The sequence below is a fragment of the Manihot esculenta genome, chromosome 3 (genome assembly GCF_001659605.2).
Source record: "Manihot esculenta cultivar AM560-2 chromosome 3, M.esculenta_v8, whole genome shotgun sequence".
NCBI lineage: Eukaryota > Viridiplantae > Streptophyta > Magnoliopsida > Malpighiales > Euphorbiaceae > Manihot > Manihot esculenta.
The window spans coordinates 21328108-21346447 of NC_035163.2; the positions used below are offsets into that span (position 1 = coordinate 21328108).

General features: G+C 28.5%; 2 protein-coding genes across 17 annotated transcripts; both read right to left on the minus strand.

The window, feature by feature from the left end:
* Window positions 1–4094: 4094 nt before the first annotated feature.
* LOC110611375 (zinc finger BED domain-containing protein RICESLEEPER 1) lies at window positions 4095–8729 on the minus strand. Of its 2 annotated transcripts, none has more exons than XM_021751664.2 (4): window positions 8491–8729; window positions 4731–6722; window positions 4561–4616; window positions 4095–4476 (listed from the first exon to the last, which is right to left on the minus strand). In XM_021751664.2, exons 2-3 carry the CDS (start codon window positions 6697–6699, stop codon window positions 4570–4572), a joined length of 2016 nt encoding a protein of 671 aa, XP_021607356.1. In that variant the 5' UTR covers window positions 6700–6722; window positions 8491–8729; the 3' UTR covers window positions 4095–4476; window positions 4561–4569. The 2 variants fall into 2 exon arrangements, with proteins under 2 accessions (XP_021607356.1, XP_043811151.1); XM_043955216.1 differs by lacking the exon at window positions 8491–8729 and adding an exon at window positions 8375–8438.
* Window positions 8730–12258: 3529 nt separating this feature from the next.
* LOC110611122 (E3 ubiquitin-protein ligase CCNB1IP1 homolog) lies at window positions 12259–16974 on the minus strand. Of its 15 annotated transcripts, none has more exons than XM_043954632.1 (10): window positions 16938–16974; window positions 16553–16628; window positions 15758–15878; window positions 15571–15643; window positions 15187–15232; window positions 15046–15076; window positions 14583–14838; window positions 14322–14488; window positions 13839–14106; window positions 12269–13759 (listed from the first exon to the last, which is right to left on the minus strand). In XM_043954632.1, exons 3-10 carry the CDS (start codon window positions 15825–15827, stop codon window positions 13753–13755), a joined length of 918 nt encoding a protein of 305 aa, XP_043810567.1. In that variant the 5' UTR covers window positions 15828–15878; window positions 16553–16628; window positions 16938–16974; the 3' UTR covers window positions 12269–13752. The 15 variants fall into 15 exon arrangements, with proteins under 15 accessions (XP_043810570.1, XP_043810574.1, XP_043810573.1 ...); XM_021751259.2 differs by lacking the exon at window positions 16938–16974 and adding an exon at window positions 16762–16921; XM_021751256.2 differs by lacking the exon at window positions 16938–16974 and adding an exon at window positions 16757–16916.
* Window positions 16975–18340: the final 1366 nt, after the last annotated feature.

Sequence of the window (18340 nt, forward strand, 5' to 3'; positions counted from 1 at the left end):
AGAAGATAAGTGATTCACTTAATTTGTTATTGGTTTTAATGACTTTTGACCTATTTTTTCAGTGGCTTAAAAAGGTCTAACTAAGAATAAAGGTATAACTTTATGAATTTAATCTTTTGTTTTTGTCATATTGTTTGTTTTCCCAATTTATTTTTTAAGTTTCTAAATATGTTTTAGCAATAATTTCATGGACACTTTTTTTTTCTTTTAAAATTTTTATCTTTTACATTAATTTCACATATACAATTTTTTAAAAAATTTAAAAATTTAATAATAATTTTTTAAAAAAAATTACTTAAATATTTTTAAATAATTTAAAAATTTTCAGAGAACTATGGGCCTTGGCCCAAAGGTGAGTCTTATACACACTCTAGTAGAAGATAACCTGCAAGTCTAAATAAATAACTATATTGTGGTGTTAAGTTTCACTATATTTTTAAATGGGAGAATTCAAGTTGGATCCTTAAAATAAAGTATTATGCAGAGATAGCCAAGAATTTTTTTTTTATTTTTTTTTAACTTAAAGATTGAGAATGGATTCAAATTTATTTAAATACATCTTTCACCAAACTAAATATGTGAGCACAGATAGTCAAAAAATTTAAAAGAATTAATTTTATATAAACAGTAAATTTATTTACCTACTACAGCTTTGAGGTATTAATATTTATTTATATTACTATTTTATTAGGTAATCAATTAAAGATATTATTAAAAAATGAAATTGTTAAAAACATAAAAGCTATAGATTCTATCTTGTTATTATTACTAAACAATAATAATTAAATTGTACAAAGAATGAAATTTTAATAATTATATTGTTAAAGTCTAACGGTACATTTTAATAAAATAATTATTTTATTAATATAATAAAATTTTAAAAGTTAATCTACAGACTTAACATGATAATAAATTGATGAGTGAAAATTAGATTTTTCAAATTTTATTCTCTTAATTTTTAATTTTATTTAAAAAAAAATTAAAAGTTAAATTACTTTTTATTAAAAATTAGATACTGAATTGGAGATATTAATTTTTCTAAAAAGGTTACGAATTTTTATAAATTTTAGTCACTATATTATAAATTTGCAAAATACGAATAATCTGGCAGAAGAATGCAAAAGAATCAGAAAATACCTATACTCTTTTGCATACGTGTGTGAACTGAATCTGTACCCATGGAGGACACGTGTCATGGATGTGACCCAGAATTGTCTGTTGGACATGGAGCAACTTCACTGTAGGTACGCTAATGTCGTTTGTTTTCTTTTCTTTTTATTTTTTCAAGAGACATAGAAGATTATGACAACCCACTAAATTTGCAAAAAGAAATACTAACCACAGACATTATATTAAGTGACTATAAAATATTTTTTATAAAAATGGGTAAAATATTTATAAAAATTAAATTATTCAAATTTAAATGTTATTCATAGTAACAATATTTAAATTTATTTTATATTCAATTAAAATTAATATAAATTATTCAAATTTAGTTATTATTACTTAATTAAAATCTCAATTCATATAATCTCATATATTTTAATTAATAATTTATATTAAAATATTTTTATTAATAATTTTCATTTAAAAATTTAATATTTCTAATAATATTTAAATTTTAATTTTTAAATAAAAATATATAAAATTTTATAAATATTATTATAAAATATATATTTTTATATTAAATTAATTATTTATATAAATTCGTACAGTGGATATAATGTAAATAAAATCCGAAACTTGAACTTGTTAGTGGTATTTTTTAAAAATTCAACTATCTAAACTCATTTATTAGGGTTTAATTAAGTTGAATATTTAAAAATATTTAATTCATTGTCCTCCCTATTTCTTTTCTATTCCTTTATTTTATTAGTTAAAACATATTTAATATATTAATTATTGTTTTCCTATTTTTACTTAATTATTAATTTTCATGCTATTCGACTGGTAAAATAAAAAGAGTTGGACAATTACTTTTCTCAATCTGCAATATATATGGTGTCTACAACTGCATTTTCTCTACCTTCACAAGCCGGCCTTAATTTCTTTCATCTATGCTTATCCTGAAGTATTTTCCAATTTTAATATAGTCATCAACCTTAATTTGTTTGATTAAATTTTTTTAGAAAAATAATTTATATTTAAAAAATATTTTTTAAAAATTTTTTTATACATAATATATTGTAATAAAATAAATTATTTTTTATTATTTAATTTTAATTTTAAATAATAAAAGATATTAATAAATTTATATAGATGTGATAATAAGATTTTTAAAGTATAAAAAAAGATTTTCTATTTTAAACAGATATAATCATTTTTCTAAATGATCTATTTTTTTTATTTAATTAAAAAAATATTTTTTATGAATTAATTTTTTTAAATATCTTAAATATATAAAAAAATTCATAAATAATATTTTCTGTAAATATACTGAACATAAAGTAATTAATTTTTTTTTTTTTTTTTTTTTATTGTTGTTACCTTTCATTCCTCCATGCCTAACCAAGAATACTCCCAAATAACTCGGAAGTGCAAACAATCAAGCACGAAAAGACAAATATGAGGCTAAATTATGAATTTTTTTTTTTTGTCAAATGTAACGCGGATAAATAATTGAGTATAAAGATTTTGTACAAGCCCAAACTCAGGTAAAGCCAATAAGAAACCCAATAGCCTACTCAATCTAAGGCTCATATACGAAGTCCAAAATCCAATAAACCAAATGCTACGTTGAGCTGAGCAGTGATTTCAGAAGATCACTAACTATGGCTGATCTAATAAAAACCATATTCAAAAGCTTTACACAATCCAATCCAATAGCTAGGGTGGACTGGAGTCCACGCTCGAGGTTAAAGAGGAGGGGTCTTTTATATTATAAAGCGGAAAAATAGACGTAACAGCTGATCAAAGATTAACACTCTTTAGGTAGAGGGCTTATAAATTAAGATTTTTTTAAATATGCTTTTTAAGGTATGATTTTTTTTTAATAATTTTAAATTTTATTAATTTTCAATTATTTGAGAAGAAATTTTTTTAAAAAATATTTAGAGATTTTCAAGAGAAAAATTTTTATCTACCAAATTGATGAATTGAAATTAAAATTTTTTAAAAATCTTGCTTTAAAAATCAACACCCTTCTCCCAAATACAATTTTAAAATATTTCAAAAGTTAAAAAATATAATTTTTTTTTTAAAAAAATATTTTTTTACAAAATAAGTGAAGCTTAATTTATTGCGAGTCTAAAACAAAATATATTTAGTAAATATATATTTTATGAAACAAGTGTACGCAAGAATAAATGATAATACATTCATGGCTAACGTAACTCTTATTTTTAGATTCTTAATTCTTAATATATTTCTAAATTAATAATATAAATTTATATGTAAATAAATAAATACTCCAATTTATATGGAAACAAATAACTCAAATTCCCAAGTACTTATAAAATCAACATAGGTTTATGATCTTTAGCATATTACCTTAAATATATTACTAAATCAAATATATTACTCTACAATCTTGACAAATAATATTTTTATTTGAATTGATCTAATCATAGTTGAAAGATAAATTTAAATAAAAAAATTGATATTTTTATTTCACAATATATAATTCAAACTTTAACCATAAATTCAAAAAATTAACCAATCATGCAATTCCGATTAGCTTATTTTTCTTCACACTTAAATGCATAAACAAAACAAAAGGCCACAAGTACTAAACATGATTTTATCATAAATCACACAAATTATTCACAAATCTAATATCCTCAGATTAGTTGGACATATTCATTGTACAAAATCAACAACTTGGTACATGATTGATTCTTCAAAGTTGAAAATTTCCTCTGAAAATATTAGTGCAATAAACCAACAAAATTAACATAAACTTCTAGGATTGATAATACAGTCTCTTCAACATTTACCTAAATTACATTAGCTGTTTAAGAGAAACTTTGTCCAAACAATAATGGTCACCGACTATAGGGTATAGGAATAGAGCATTCCATCTCATCACATCACCTGTTTAAGCTAAAGAATCAGAATTCAAAATTTCATATGCATTTTTGTCAAGAAGGGGACAATTACTGACTTGCATTCCAACTATTAATATTAATTATTAAGAAGATTATGGTCAGTAAAAAACTTAGTAAGACACTATAACCGTTAAACCGAAACGTTTGAGAAGCCAATTACAGCAAAGCGGCCTACATATAATTTCAGTTGCATCTAGAGATATTAAATCAAGAACTTGAGGTCTGCCTGACATTTTAAGGCATCAACATAAACATTCAGTCAACCCCACCCCACAATCTGTCATTTAAGCTTCTTTCATGAAGCAACTCCACTCAATTAGCAACATAGTATCGCTGAAATATCAACACAGAATGAATTTAACTACAGTTCACCAAATTCAGAAGGATGTCCAATTGGTGATAGCATATGGCCGACAAGAGATCCATCAACCTTGCATGACACAACCATCAGAGCAAAAAGTAAATAAATAAGCTGATGGGGGTAAAGATAATAAGCAACACAAGGAAAACATACCATGGAAAATTAACTTGCTTCAAGATACAGAGTTACAGCAGAGGATGGGTTGTGCTCTGACAAAATAAAAAGAAGTTAAAAAATTAGTTGCTGGTAATTCTTGATCAATCAGATATCAATTTATATAAATAATAATAAGAATAATAACAATAATAGAAATAGTGCAGAACCTTCTGGTTCGCCTCGCAGCCAATCCCTTGCACATATCAGAGCCTGTCGAGTGTCTGGATTCAGTGAACTTCGATGACAATCAAGCACCCTACCTCCAGTATTAAATGCCAACTCAGGTGCAACAGTTGACATGGGAGTCCCCAAAACATCACGTGCCATCATGGACAATATAGGGTACCTTGGTCTGTGAACTTTCCACCAGTTTAAAATATTAAAATCACAATTACGAGGGAAGACAGGTTCCTCTAAATACTTGTCTAAATCTGATGCTACACTCTGCGTTTGAGAAGTTTCATGCAGGAACTTGTCAAAGCCCTTTAATCTATCTCTGCTATCAGTGCTGGTACTAGGTAAACTGTTGCCAGGCAAAGCTGAACCTTGATCAACCAATGTTGAACAGATAGAGTATGCATTAAAAAGTTCTTTAATACCATCAGAAACTTCCTTGATTCGATCCAGGGCAGTACTACCATATATCTGAGAATAGTAGTATTCCACCAACTTCATCTTAAATCGAGGATCTAAGATGGCTGCAACTGCCAAAGCCAAACTACACTTGCTCCAATATTTATCAAACTTAGCTTTCATCTTCAATGCTGTGGAGCTAAGGAAATCATCTGTGCTCTTGCACCATTCAATTAATTGGATGTGAACATCACAAATCTCAGGAAAATAAATATTTGCTGTAGTACATTTGTTACCAGAAAAGACATTGGTGATTTCAACAAAAAGCTTCAAATAACTAGTGATAGAACTTGACCATTCCCACTCTCTATCAGTTAAAGCTGATGTATAGGCTGGGTCATGCTCTTGCAACAGAGAAAATGCACCCTTGTATTCCAAAGCTGTTTCAAGCATGAAATATGTTGAGTTCCAGTGCACTGGAGAATCAAGAACTAAGTTCTTCTGACCGGTGATTCCCACTTGCTGGGATATCTCATTGAACTTCCCATGAGTTACCTGTGAACTTTTAACATATCTAACACTTCCTCGAATCTTTTGGGTCACTTCACGAAGAGCTTCCATTGCATCTTGAACAATGCAATTCAAAGCATGTGCAGCAGAACGTACATCAAATAACTGGCCATTACTCAAAAGAGGTCTGTTTTGAGAGATTCGCTCCTTGATTCTGAGGACAATATCATCATCAACAGAACAGTCATCAAATGTCATGGCAAACAACTTGCATTCAATGTCCCATTCCATAAGACACTTGATAATAACTTCTGAAAGCATGTCTTCTGTATGAGAAGAATCCAGTGTAACAAAATTTAGAATCTTCTTCTGTAATTTCCAGTCCTCATCAATATAATGTGCAGTCAAACACAAGTACTCCGTGTTTTCTGGAGAAGACCACATTTCAATGGAGAGGTTAATTCTGCCCTGCAACCTATTTATCATTTCATACACTTTCGCTTTCTCTTTCCCATAAATATCCACACAGGAGAGTTCAATGGAGGTATTTGGCAAAAACTCAAACAAAGGCTGGAGATTTTTGACAAATAGTTTGAATCCAACATGCTCAACCATAGTCAGTGGATAACCATGTAATATAATCATGCGGGCAAGATCAAGCTGACTCCGCTCTTGATCAAACCTACTACTTCCAAGGCTAATAACTTCATCTTTTCTCTGCTCCTGATCATACTTTATGACTGTGGGCTTAATATATTCATCTTTCCTCTGTCCTTCATCATAATTGACATTTGGAAGGCTAAGGGTAGTTTCCTTTTTCCTTCTCTTTGCTGCAAGTAGTTGTGACACATCACAATTTGACCTTTTCAAGCATCGCATCAAGTGATTTCTCAGATGGGTAGTTCCACTATTACTTGACCCACTTAGCCTCTTGTTACAATGTACACAAACAGCATAACATATGTCAGCCTTCCTAACCCTTTCAAAGTGATTCCAGACAACAGAAGTTAACCTCTTTGGTTTCTTATTAGCTGATTCATTTGAGACCTCCATTGCATAAGATTTAATAAGGCAGTCTGCACATCACAGAAGCAAATGTAACCATAATTAACAATATCAGAATCCTATATGCCGCAAAACAAAATCCAGAAAAGAAATCATGTTCACAACATAAACAACAAACCCTTCAGTAAACATTAAACACACTATGATGTTAGAAAAATAAAATCAACAAAATTTGACAAGCAAAGAATATTCAAAGATTGAAAAAAAGAAATAGAGCATGTCAATGAACGCAGTAAAAAATCAGAAAAAGCCAACTTTGAATTCAAGCATGTCAATGAGCATTCTTAAACCAGAAAGTATGAGCTGATCCATGTTTGTGGCTAAAACTACTACCATAGATTAGTTCTATCATCAAAATGTTTCCCAGAAACTAATCCCACCAATAAGTTGAAGCTTCGAGCTTCTTTTGAATAAAGGGATAAAAGTTTTCCTCACAAAACAGCTCTGCTTAAAGAATTGGAAGGATATTTGCCAAAAGAAACATGATCATATTTGCAAGCCAATCAAGAGCTTTAGATAGGAAAGTAACAAAGACAAAAAATTGAAAAATAATCATAAAGAATGAACGAACCTTAAATGAGTACATCTCAACTTGATACTGGTAAATTAAGAAAACCAATGAGAAAGCAAAATAATAAAATAAAGGCTTGACCTTTTTTCAGGCGTCAGGACTTTAAAAATGAGAATATGTCACTTTCTCTTTTTTTTTTTCCAAAATCTTTTACTTCTTCAATTATGCAAAAAAAAAAAATCTGACGGAAGTAAAAAAAAAGGCGAGAGGGAGAAATTTTCATGTCATCACATAACAAAAGAAATTTCCTATGAAGTTCTTTCCTCAAGCATAAGATAATTATTTTAAATTTTTTTTTCCTCTGTTATCTTTAAATCTTCAATTTCTACTTAAATTTAGAGTAGCAGCACTTAATTTGATTCTGCACAATTTTGCAATTTACTTTCATCATAATCTAAAATATTTTTTTACAAATAAAGATCTGATAATTTTTTTCTAAAGGCAAAAAATAGTGATCTACAACTTATCATATCTTAAATACTCAAAGTTAATTAAACTGTAAGTGAAAAGGAGAAAACCAAACATAATTGAAGAAATAGTTAATAAAATATTTTGTTTTGCTGTTTGAGAAAAGGAATTTCATAGAGGGTTTTGATTGTAGCCTACTGGAGTTTCTTATATTTTCATATGAGTTTGGCCTACTATTATAATTTATTTCTCTTGTAAATTGAATGAAAAATAGTTTAAAAAATTAAAATCGTCATGATTGAAATACGGAAAAAATATATAGGTTATTATCCTTCAAACAACTAAATAAAAACCCACAACTCACAAAACAAAGAAATTCAACAAAAAGACATTCTGCATCAATACCCTTCATCACTGTTAATTTAGCAGAAACTAAAATCTAAATAATGAAAAACTCTAAATTCAAACTTCTTCATGAACCCAAGTGAAGGAATACACTAAAATTAAACAGTCAGTTTCATCACAAAATCCTTAATGAATAGCTAAATTCAACTTTCACAATTTCCAAACACAAAACCCCAGATAAATAACATCTGAAGATCAATATTTTAAGCTACAATATCAACCCATTCAACAATTACACAGAAAAACAAGAATATGTAACTACTCAAAAACAGGCCATACAAACACTGAATGGAAGGAACAAAGATGAAATTAAAGATCAATTATGAACCCTAGAAGAAAATTGATTTTGCAAATGTAAATAAATAAAAAGATTTATGATTAGAAGTGGGTCTCACATGGAGAGAAGCAGAAGCCAAGGTTAATTTGGTAGCTGGAAATCCAAAGAGTCCGATCAGAGGATCCGAGAAGGTGAGAGTTGGATTGCAAAAGGGAACGGGAAAAGATAGGATCGGGTGTGGGTTTGTTGGAGAAAAACGAGTAAAGATCCGATAAGATGAGATCGGGTCAACGCCAAGTTTGGATATTCGGCAGTGTAGAATTTAATCGAAGCTTTGGGTCCGTTTAAGTTTTCGGGTTTTGAGGATTATCACTTGGATGGGGTGCCTGCCACCGATTGGACCTTCTCTTGGTTCTATTTTTATATCAAGTAAACAATTATTTTTTTTTTTTAAATAGGTTTGAGGATCGGAGTGGAAAGAATAGAATTGAAATTTTTTAAATTTATTTAGATATTCGTCTCATCATATTAAATTTGTAGGTGAAGATAAATAATTTAAAAATAAATAAATTTAAAAATAAAAATATTAAATTCGAGACTTTTACACTTTTAAACAATTAATATTAATAATAATAATAATAATAATAATAATAATAATAATAATTCAACCATGGATGATGATATAGATTAAAGCTATTTTAAAATTCCTTTAATTTGTTTAGTCAAAGCTAGTAAAATAAATAATGACACATAGTAAATACTAAGGAGGTATAGAATATTTTTATTTATTTAATAAAATCTAATAAAAAAAATATATCAGCTAATTAACAAAAAAAAAAAAAACTTTGAGGTCCACATAAAAATATACTTTGAACTAATTTACATATTTTTAAAATTTATTTTATCCTTTTTTATCCTTATTATGTTTAAAATAATAAATACAACACTTTCTTAACTATATATAAAAAAGATTTTATTTATTGTTTTGATTAAAATGGTTATTAAATAGATTTAAAATTAAAAAATAAAAGATGAATTTGAAAGAAATAAAATTCTGATTTTTGTGATCACTATCTCTTTAAAAAATTATGATATTAGAATTGTCTACATTCAGATAAAAATCTTATTCTCTCATTTTGGATCTATATATCTCCTATATATGCAGAGAAATTTTTTTTTTTTCTTGTTTGTTTGTCATAGAGAAGATAATATATATCTTATTCTTCTTTTTATTGAAATAATAAATAAAAATTACATATTTATTTAAATAATAAAATAAATTACATGATATAATAAATTAAAGATATAAGATTAAGTTTGTAATAAACTGGTCTTATGGTTATTTAAAAAATATAGACTTTTTTTTATTTGACACTTTTAAATATTATTAATATGTAAAAAAATTACAAAAAATATTTTGTGATTTTATAAATTCTTAATTGAGTTTTAACTTAATTTATAATAAATAGATAAATATGTTTTGATATCCATTACTTCTGTATTATTTTTTATTATTTTTTTATTAAAATAAAGATTGAGAGAGGAGAATTTGACATCTCTCATATTTACTTATATGAACTTATTATTAAATTAAATCTGTGAGTGTGCCGTGATTTTTTTTATTAATAATATAAATTTTAATGTTATGATATTAAATAAATAATTAAAATATTTTAATTATTAAAATAAATCTATTTAAAATAAAATCAAAAAATTAATATAAAGGAGGAACGTATGAACTACTATACTAATCTATTCCCTTTCTTATTTATTTTTCATTTCCACCATTACTGGCGACTTCCTAGCCTCAAAGCCGCAATTCATAGCTATATATAAGACAAGTTTAATGATATCAATAGAAATAGAAAAGTCTGACTTTTTAAATGCTAAAAACATATATAATTCTTTTTATTATAAATTTAATTTTAAATATCAATTTAAAAAATATGCAAAAATACAGCTCTAGAGTACTATAATAGCAAAACTTAGCAAATAATCAATAATAATTACATAACAAAAATTAGGGCTATTTGGTTATAATTCTAGAATATGAACCAGAGCTCAACCTTTAATTTTTTGAATTTTACAAATTAAACTTAAAGCCATAATTCGATACGATTATAATTTAGATCTAAATAATTTTAGTATGATGTTAAATATAAATTTTAGTTTTTATTTTGATTTAATTTTTAATTATAATTATAATTATAATTTTATTTTAAATATTGATTATTACACATTTTAAATAACAATATTCTTATGTTTATCTGGAAATAGTAAATAATTTAAAATTTTTAATATTAAAACAACAATGCTAACATTTAAACACTAATATATTGAAAATATATTATATATAATTGTTAGTAAGAACATTATATTATTTTTTATATAGTTATTAGTTATATAATTTTTAATTAAAAAATACATGTATAATTAATATCTAAAAAATCATATAATTAATATGTGATTTCCGTTTTTCAAAAAAAAAAAAAATTAATATGTGATTTCATTATATAATTATGACTATAAAGCAATTTAATATTTTTATGGTTGAAATTATATATGTTAATAACTAAAAATAATTTAGATTATATATATATATATTATTAAATTTACAAATACATATGAAACTAAATGCATATGTAGAAAAATACAAATATATGAATTTTGATTATTTTTATGCATAATATTTTAAAACCATAATTTATATCACTATTTTATATGAATTATATTAAGAATGTCAATATATATCTTATTTGCATAATTAAAATACTTTATATAATTTATTTGATAAGAGTTTTTAAATGTTAAATACTAAAATTTTTTTATTTTTTGTTTACATTATCTAAATATTTACGAGTATATAAATTTTATTAAATTTACAAATACAATTATATGAATCTAGATCCATATTATAATATCCTAAAATTATCATTTATATCATTATTCTACACGAATTCTTAATGTCACTGTCTAAATATATATCTTATTTTAAAAACTAAAATACTTTATTTATTTGATTAGAGTTTCTAAATGTCAAATACTAAAATTTTTCTCACTTTCTTTTATACATTATCTAAGTGTTTATGAATATATAAATTTTAAACCATAAAATATATATATAAATAGTTAAATGTTATATTAAAAGGATATGACTTTCCATATGTAGTCACGTATCCTTTTATAAGAATATATCTTTTGGTATTCTAATTTTCAATAACATATAAATTTATAATTTTATATAAAATTGATTTTTCAATTTAGTTTCCTGACAATTTTATTTGTTTGTTAATAAATAACTAAATTGTAAATACAAATTTAATTCAACTCTTAAAGTAGTTCTTTTTTTAATTTCAATATAGTCTGTTTCAATTTGATTTGAAACCTAAAAACCATGGATATCTTACTTAAAGTTTATTGTAGCTCATGTTAGAAATTTTCTTCATTCTATCAAGTGTCTATAAGTCTTAGCTTATGTTGGATCCATCTCACCCTCACCAATACATATCACCACATATCGCAGCGCAATTTAGCAAATAAAAAATAATAATTTCATATCCTAATTAATATAAAACTAATGTTTATGTACATATATTTGATGATGCATGATCATGCCAATTTATAGAAATAATAATTATATTATGATATAATTTTTAATATTCACTCACAATTATAAGGATAAATATATAATCTAATTGGTAAGAGTTGAACTGAAAGAAAAATTATCCGGATCGCCTATAATTACATATAAGATTTTATTAGAAACTTAAAAAAAAAAACTACAAAAGGATTGCCAACCAAATTATCAACACAGAAATTCTTAAAAATTTTACTGAAAATCAAATTGAGCAACTATGTTATAACTAAAACATTTTCCCCTTTGAAGGAAAAAGAAAAAAGAAAAAAAACCTACTATATACTTTCGGATGCAAAGTCTTAAGCCATCAACTCACAATCACATTGCCTACCTGTAAAAAATATTTAACGTGTCATTTTTTTTATAATGAAAATAAGGGGTTATAAGCCCAAAGAGATAGATATATAAAACCGGACGACAATTCAAATAACATAAGAAACCTTCTAATCACCAAGCCAAGAATCCATCCAACCAACCCGAAAGCAGAAACGGATATTTGACTCAACAAGAACCCGGTTGGAAGAACTGCAGCGCTGCCCATCACTAGCTTTTGGAGAGGAAATCGATTTTTAAAGCTTATGATCCTTTGAGAGATGAAAAATAAAAAAACATGCAACCCCAATCCTGCCTAGAGAATCCAAAAACTCAAGCCTCTCCTCCACTAGGAGCTAAAAAAACCCCTTTTAGACTCATTAACACCTTGGCTGAGAAGGAGAAAAATCAATAGATAGTAGTAGTAGGCAGCGAGATAGAGAACCAAAAGCCCAAGAACAGCCTCGAGGTCATTTCCAGGATCCCAACACTTGAGAGTACCTGCAAGAAATAGCCAAACAAGCCACAAAAAACCCCACAACAGTAACTCCAACTTCTCATTCTCTTGTAGCCAAAGGGGTGGCCATCAAGGGAGACCTCAGCCAAATACTTGAACCCTCAGGGCAACCTCTTCCTCAACTAGAGACATGGTGGTGAGCACTTCCTAGTGTCAAGAAGGAACCATGGAAAGAAGACGAGAAAGACTACACGCAGATTCAATAGACCCTCACAAACTCGCTCCATCTACGTCAACACAAAACAAAACAAAACAAACTATATACACCCCTATTCACGGGAACTCACAGTCGGGTGAGGAGAGAAAGACCTCTCCTACCTCTTGGGCAGGAGATTTCAATAGCGTGGCAGAAAAAAATCTTCTAAAATCCTAAGAACCAAAGAAGAAAAAGAGGAAGTTCTCTCCCTACCCAAGGAGACAGAGTTCTATGTCTATAGCAAAAAATTTAACGTCTGTTGTTCAATCATCGAAACTAAAACTTCCCAATTGCAGAGGATGCCTTTTTTACCGACTCAAAAGACATAAAATTCAGCGTCCAGTTCAGAGAGAAAAAACGTAAAAACTTTGCAACTTATTTTTCTTCTTCCTCACTTCTGTACATAACTTTTTGTGACGCATCAAATTTTGGAAACTTTTGATGGGACCTCCTCTACCCATCCAACAAACGTAATTACAGACAATAATATTGTGAAAACAGGAAGATTTTTCTGTCAACTAACTGAACACAATTAACATGTAATACTAAAATATCAGGATTACAGCTTCATGTTTCTATTGGACCATCACTTGTTTGCTTTCCTGTTTCTTCCTCTATAATTCAGAAAGCGGAGAAGGGGAAAAAAAAAGGGAAAGGAATAACTAGACAGCTTTAGCATTACACTGGGCCAGCCAACAGCAGAACATTGACTAGAAGCCTATAGCCTGAATGCAGAAAAATGGCAGAAAAGATTTCAGAAATAGGTTCTAACTCAGTCAATCAAACATAAGTTTGGGCACTTACGTGAACATTTGAGGGCGGCTACGAGAGAGCTGAGGTCGCTTTATTGGGGAGAGAATCAAGTTCCTTAATGTCATTGAGGTGTTGCCAGGTCCGGCTCCAAAAGTATTGTGAATGCCAGTTCTCCTATTTCCAGGATCAACCGGAATGGCTGCTTGTTTTCCAGGTGAGGCACCAGAGATATCGAAGGGACCAGAATTAGAACTGTTCTGTCTTGCTGGCCATATATCCTCTCTAGGCCCTGGAGTTGGAGGAGTGAAAACCGACCAGTCTGCACAAAATAAGTCAATTGGTTTTGGAGATATTAAAATGGAAAAGGGATTATAAAGTTTAAGCGAAAATATCATAGCCGAAATTTTTTCAATGTTTTAAAGCTTTTAAAGAGCTTCAATATAATATCAAAGGATTATTGTCCTTCCATAAACAGTAACAGGCCACGTATGTTTTTCTTTTTGTTACTGACTCACTACGAAAAGAATGGGTTACCTTTCCGGATAGGATCTCTGTTATCCCTGAAGGTAGCAGACGGATTAGGGAAAAAATCAGGCTCATTTCTTGAATAGAAATTGCCTGCTGGTTGGATGGCTGATCTTTTTATTGACTCGTAGTCACTCCTCAATTGATCATACATTTCATCAAGCTTTCTCTTCTGCCTGGGATTTAATATAGCTGTGTTAACTGTTGTTCAGATAACATGAGGTTCATGCAAGAGAATCAAAACCTTTGGATACAATGATACAGACTGACCTGGACTTCTCAGAAAATTTTTCTTGGAGCTCTTGCTTATCCTTGGATAAACTCTCAATCTCCTGTTGCATCATCTGACACCTCTTAGCCATTTTTTGATATGCAGTATGCACCTGCTCCAGTTTTTCTGTGAACTTTTCTTGCATGACCTCACATTTTTGCCGACATTGAGCTATAATTCTGTTCATCTTGTATTGCATTTCCAGTTCCTTTTGCCCAATATAAAACATCACACTTCTGTATGCACTTTTCATCACTTATTTCATTTAAGGATATACATTTTCTAATAAGTTTTGTTTGCAAAATTTACTGGGAAACCTTCTCTTTGAAGTCTAGTAACTCTCTAAAATCAGGAGGACAAATTGTATGGTTAAGTAGTACCATTAACAATCCTGCTCTATTGTATTGAGTAGCAGATGAACTTAGGAAGGGGAGGAAAATCATAATTTTTTAGAAAAGATACATATTTGAGGAGATATTCCAGCCATGGACATCTGCAACAAAAATCATTGTGAATAAAATGACAAATAATTAAAAAAAAAGTATGGAGATATGGACTAAATAAGAAGCTGTTTGTAATACTCTAAGTGGATTACTTGCTTACATTTACCCATTCGTCGTTTGGACTGATATCCACAGGTTTCATAAGGCTGACAAGTAGAAAACCAAAATTAACGGGTACAAGAAGAAAAATGAGAAGAAATTACCACCGGAAATGTGTTTGTGTAATGACTATAGGTATGGTTATAAATCAGGATGTCATTGTGAAGAGTCAACAAGAATACCCAAACTAAATACAAATACGAAGGAGATCTAGAAGCAGCCATTACTGTTCGCCTTACTTTGCTTGTTTAGAAGTGATTCCTCATTGTGCATAACCATAATCCCATGATACTGTTTCTCCGATTATTTCCCGGCAATCCAGTACTAGCAACCACATCTCATGGTATAAATATATATACAATTATTACCATCGAAAGCCACTCACCTCTTAGAGAGGACTTGATCACAAATTGGACATGCTGCATCATTACTAAGGATCTTACTGGCATCTTCAGTGCCTATTCTATTGTTAAGGGACCATATACAAATGTTCCATCCTTCATAACGGGGAAGTCAGAGGAACACGAGAGGACAAAGCTAAAAAAGCAGAATCATAAATCGAACTCGGATACATAAGAGGTGACCACAGGTAGTGGCAATGGCTCGTCCTTCTAGTTCTCGCCAGCACCCATTGCATCTCATTTCAACCTTGAATACAAGATTTTTAATCCATAATTTTTCTGGATATCACACCTGAATCATTTATAAGGTATAAAAATCGAAATTCAGTTTCAAAAGATAAGCAAATGCTCCTCCCGCTACAAGGAGATTTGTTATATATCACTAATTATCACAAACTTCTGAAACAAAACACACACGTATGCACAGACTTAAATGATGCATCTGATCAATTTACCTAAAGGATGACTTTACATTTGTGCAATTAGAAGACTATTCACTAATTCTTTCAGCTAATTTTGCATTTGGCTAACAGCCCAAAATGAATTTGTTTGGTTATTAACAGATAGCATTAGGTGAAGATCCAGAGAGTACAATGAAATTTGAAATATTCAGTAGATTTTAGGAACTAAGGATGGAGCTATAAATTCAAGCAAATAGTTCAAATTAGTGAAACCGAATTAATGGTTTCAATATCCTTGCTGCCTTCAGTTTGCCAATGAAGTTCACAAATTTGGACAACTCAGATTCATTATCCCCAGAAAGCAAGATATGTAATTAACATAACAAACTCAAATCATAACCAACAGACAAAGAAAGAAACCTGGATATTCTATGAAGAGGTATCCACCTAATAGAGCAGGAAGAGGAAATAGAAAAGGAAATGAAAAGCGAAAAATTAAAATAAAAACTGACACAGTCAGAGAGAGCAAAGAGCATTGTTGTTGCTATCCAGATCCTAATTTTACCCGCTAACTAATTTCAAAATTCCAATCAAAATTCTCTGTTTTCCTGTGCTTTCTTAACAAACTATCAAGTCATTCCCTGAAAAACAACAAGAGAATGAAATCGTAAGTGACAGCGTAAAATTCCCAAAGGAAGAGAAGGAGAAAGAGAACAGAATCGGATTCTTCATCACATCAAAATCAAATGAAAGGATAAATTATGGAAACCTAACAGAGGTAACTGAAACAAGGGAATAATTTAGCGAAATCAAGACTAAATCGCCTCAAAGATTTTGAGATTCATCGTAAAAGACGCGGATTCCGCTGTAAGATCAAATAGAAGAGTCATGGGAAGCCCTAACCCGTCGATGAAGAATGAAGATGATAAAATGGTGAGAAAAATTCTTACTCTCTGGTTTGGCTTCGGAGAATTTGAAAATTGGCGGCAATTTCGAGTTTTAGTTTCCGGGTTTGAAAATTTCGAGGAAATTTAAATTAAATATTCCTTTTTTAAAAAAAAAAAAAGAAATAAAGTTCACATTTTCTTAAACAAACGGAACTAAGTTGGTTTTGCTAGTTTCAGTGATTTAGCTTTCCAGCTTTTGTTAGTTAAATCAACTGCTTGGACACATGTACCTTTTTATTAGTTGGTTGAACCTCAACTCTATTTTTCTGCCATGGGTATAAACTTATGTATAAAAGGATTTCTTCTTCAACAACGAATCAGAAGTTTCAATTTCTATTTTTGTTAAAACAAAATAATTGGTAAAAGACTTAAATGGGAGCGCTAATTAAATATTGACTATTGAAATACCACAACGTTTAGTTTGCAGTATTTGATTGTACATTAATTGTTTATGTACTTGAGAAGATGTTTGACATAATTTACTTGAGAAGGTGTTTGACATAATTATAAACGCTATGTATTTATAATTTATAAGCATTTAAAATTTTAAATATTATATTTTTAAATATTTATAAGTGATTGATAAATAATTAATATATTTGATAAAAAAAATTTATAAGTACATTTAATATTACTAATTAGGAGACTTTTTAATTCTGCATAACTAAATCAAGTTATAATTATTAGTGACACTAAAGTCCTGTTAAAATCAAATCTCTAATTGAAAAGGCTAAATTATAATATAATCCACGAAATTTAGTTAATTTTATAATTTAATCCCTTAAAGCTCACATTTTACCTTTTTGAAATTTCTATAATTTACCTATGATTAATTAGATAAAGGGACAAATATTATTATTAATTATATGGCTTTGAATTTTGAATATATTTTTAAATATATTTTTTTATGAATTGATTTTATTTGGAAAGGTTCGTGCTAAAAAAGTTAGGATAAACTGTGTTTTTGTATATTTGGGTTAACACATATTACAGTATATTTATAATATATGTAGAGATAATATAAGAATCAATTTAAAATATAAATTTAGATTATGATAAGCGTGGCTGTTAACTACTCCTAATATCACGTTAAGATAGTTTCATTAATATGCCCCGCAAGTTAGGTGTTAGTTCAACGACATCTAACTTGATCTGATGCAACAAGAACAACTGTTTAGATTGTGCTTTAATAAGGGAGTCTAAATTGATCCGCTGAATGAATATGTTAAACATGAAGTTTCTTCTCATTGACTTGTTCCCTCATAAAGCGAAAATCAATAGTAATATGTTTCATTCTACTATGTAGTATTGGATTTTGACAAACGCTCCCACATTATCATAATAAACTATAGGAATAGAGACTGAATTGTTACCACCTGCGAATTTATGAAATAGATTTGTCAACC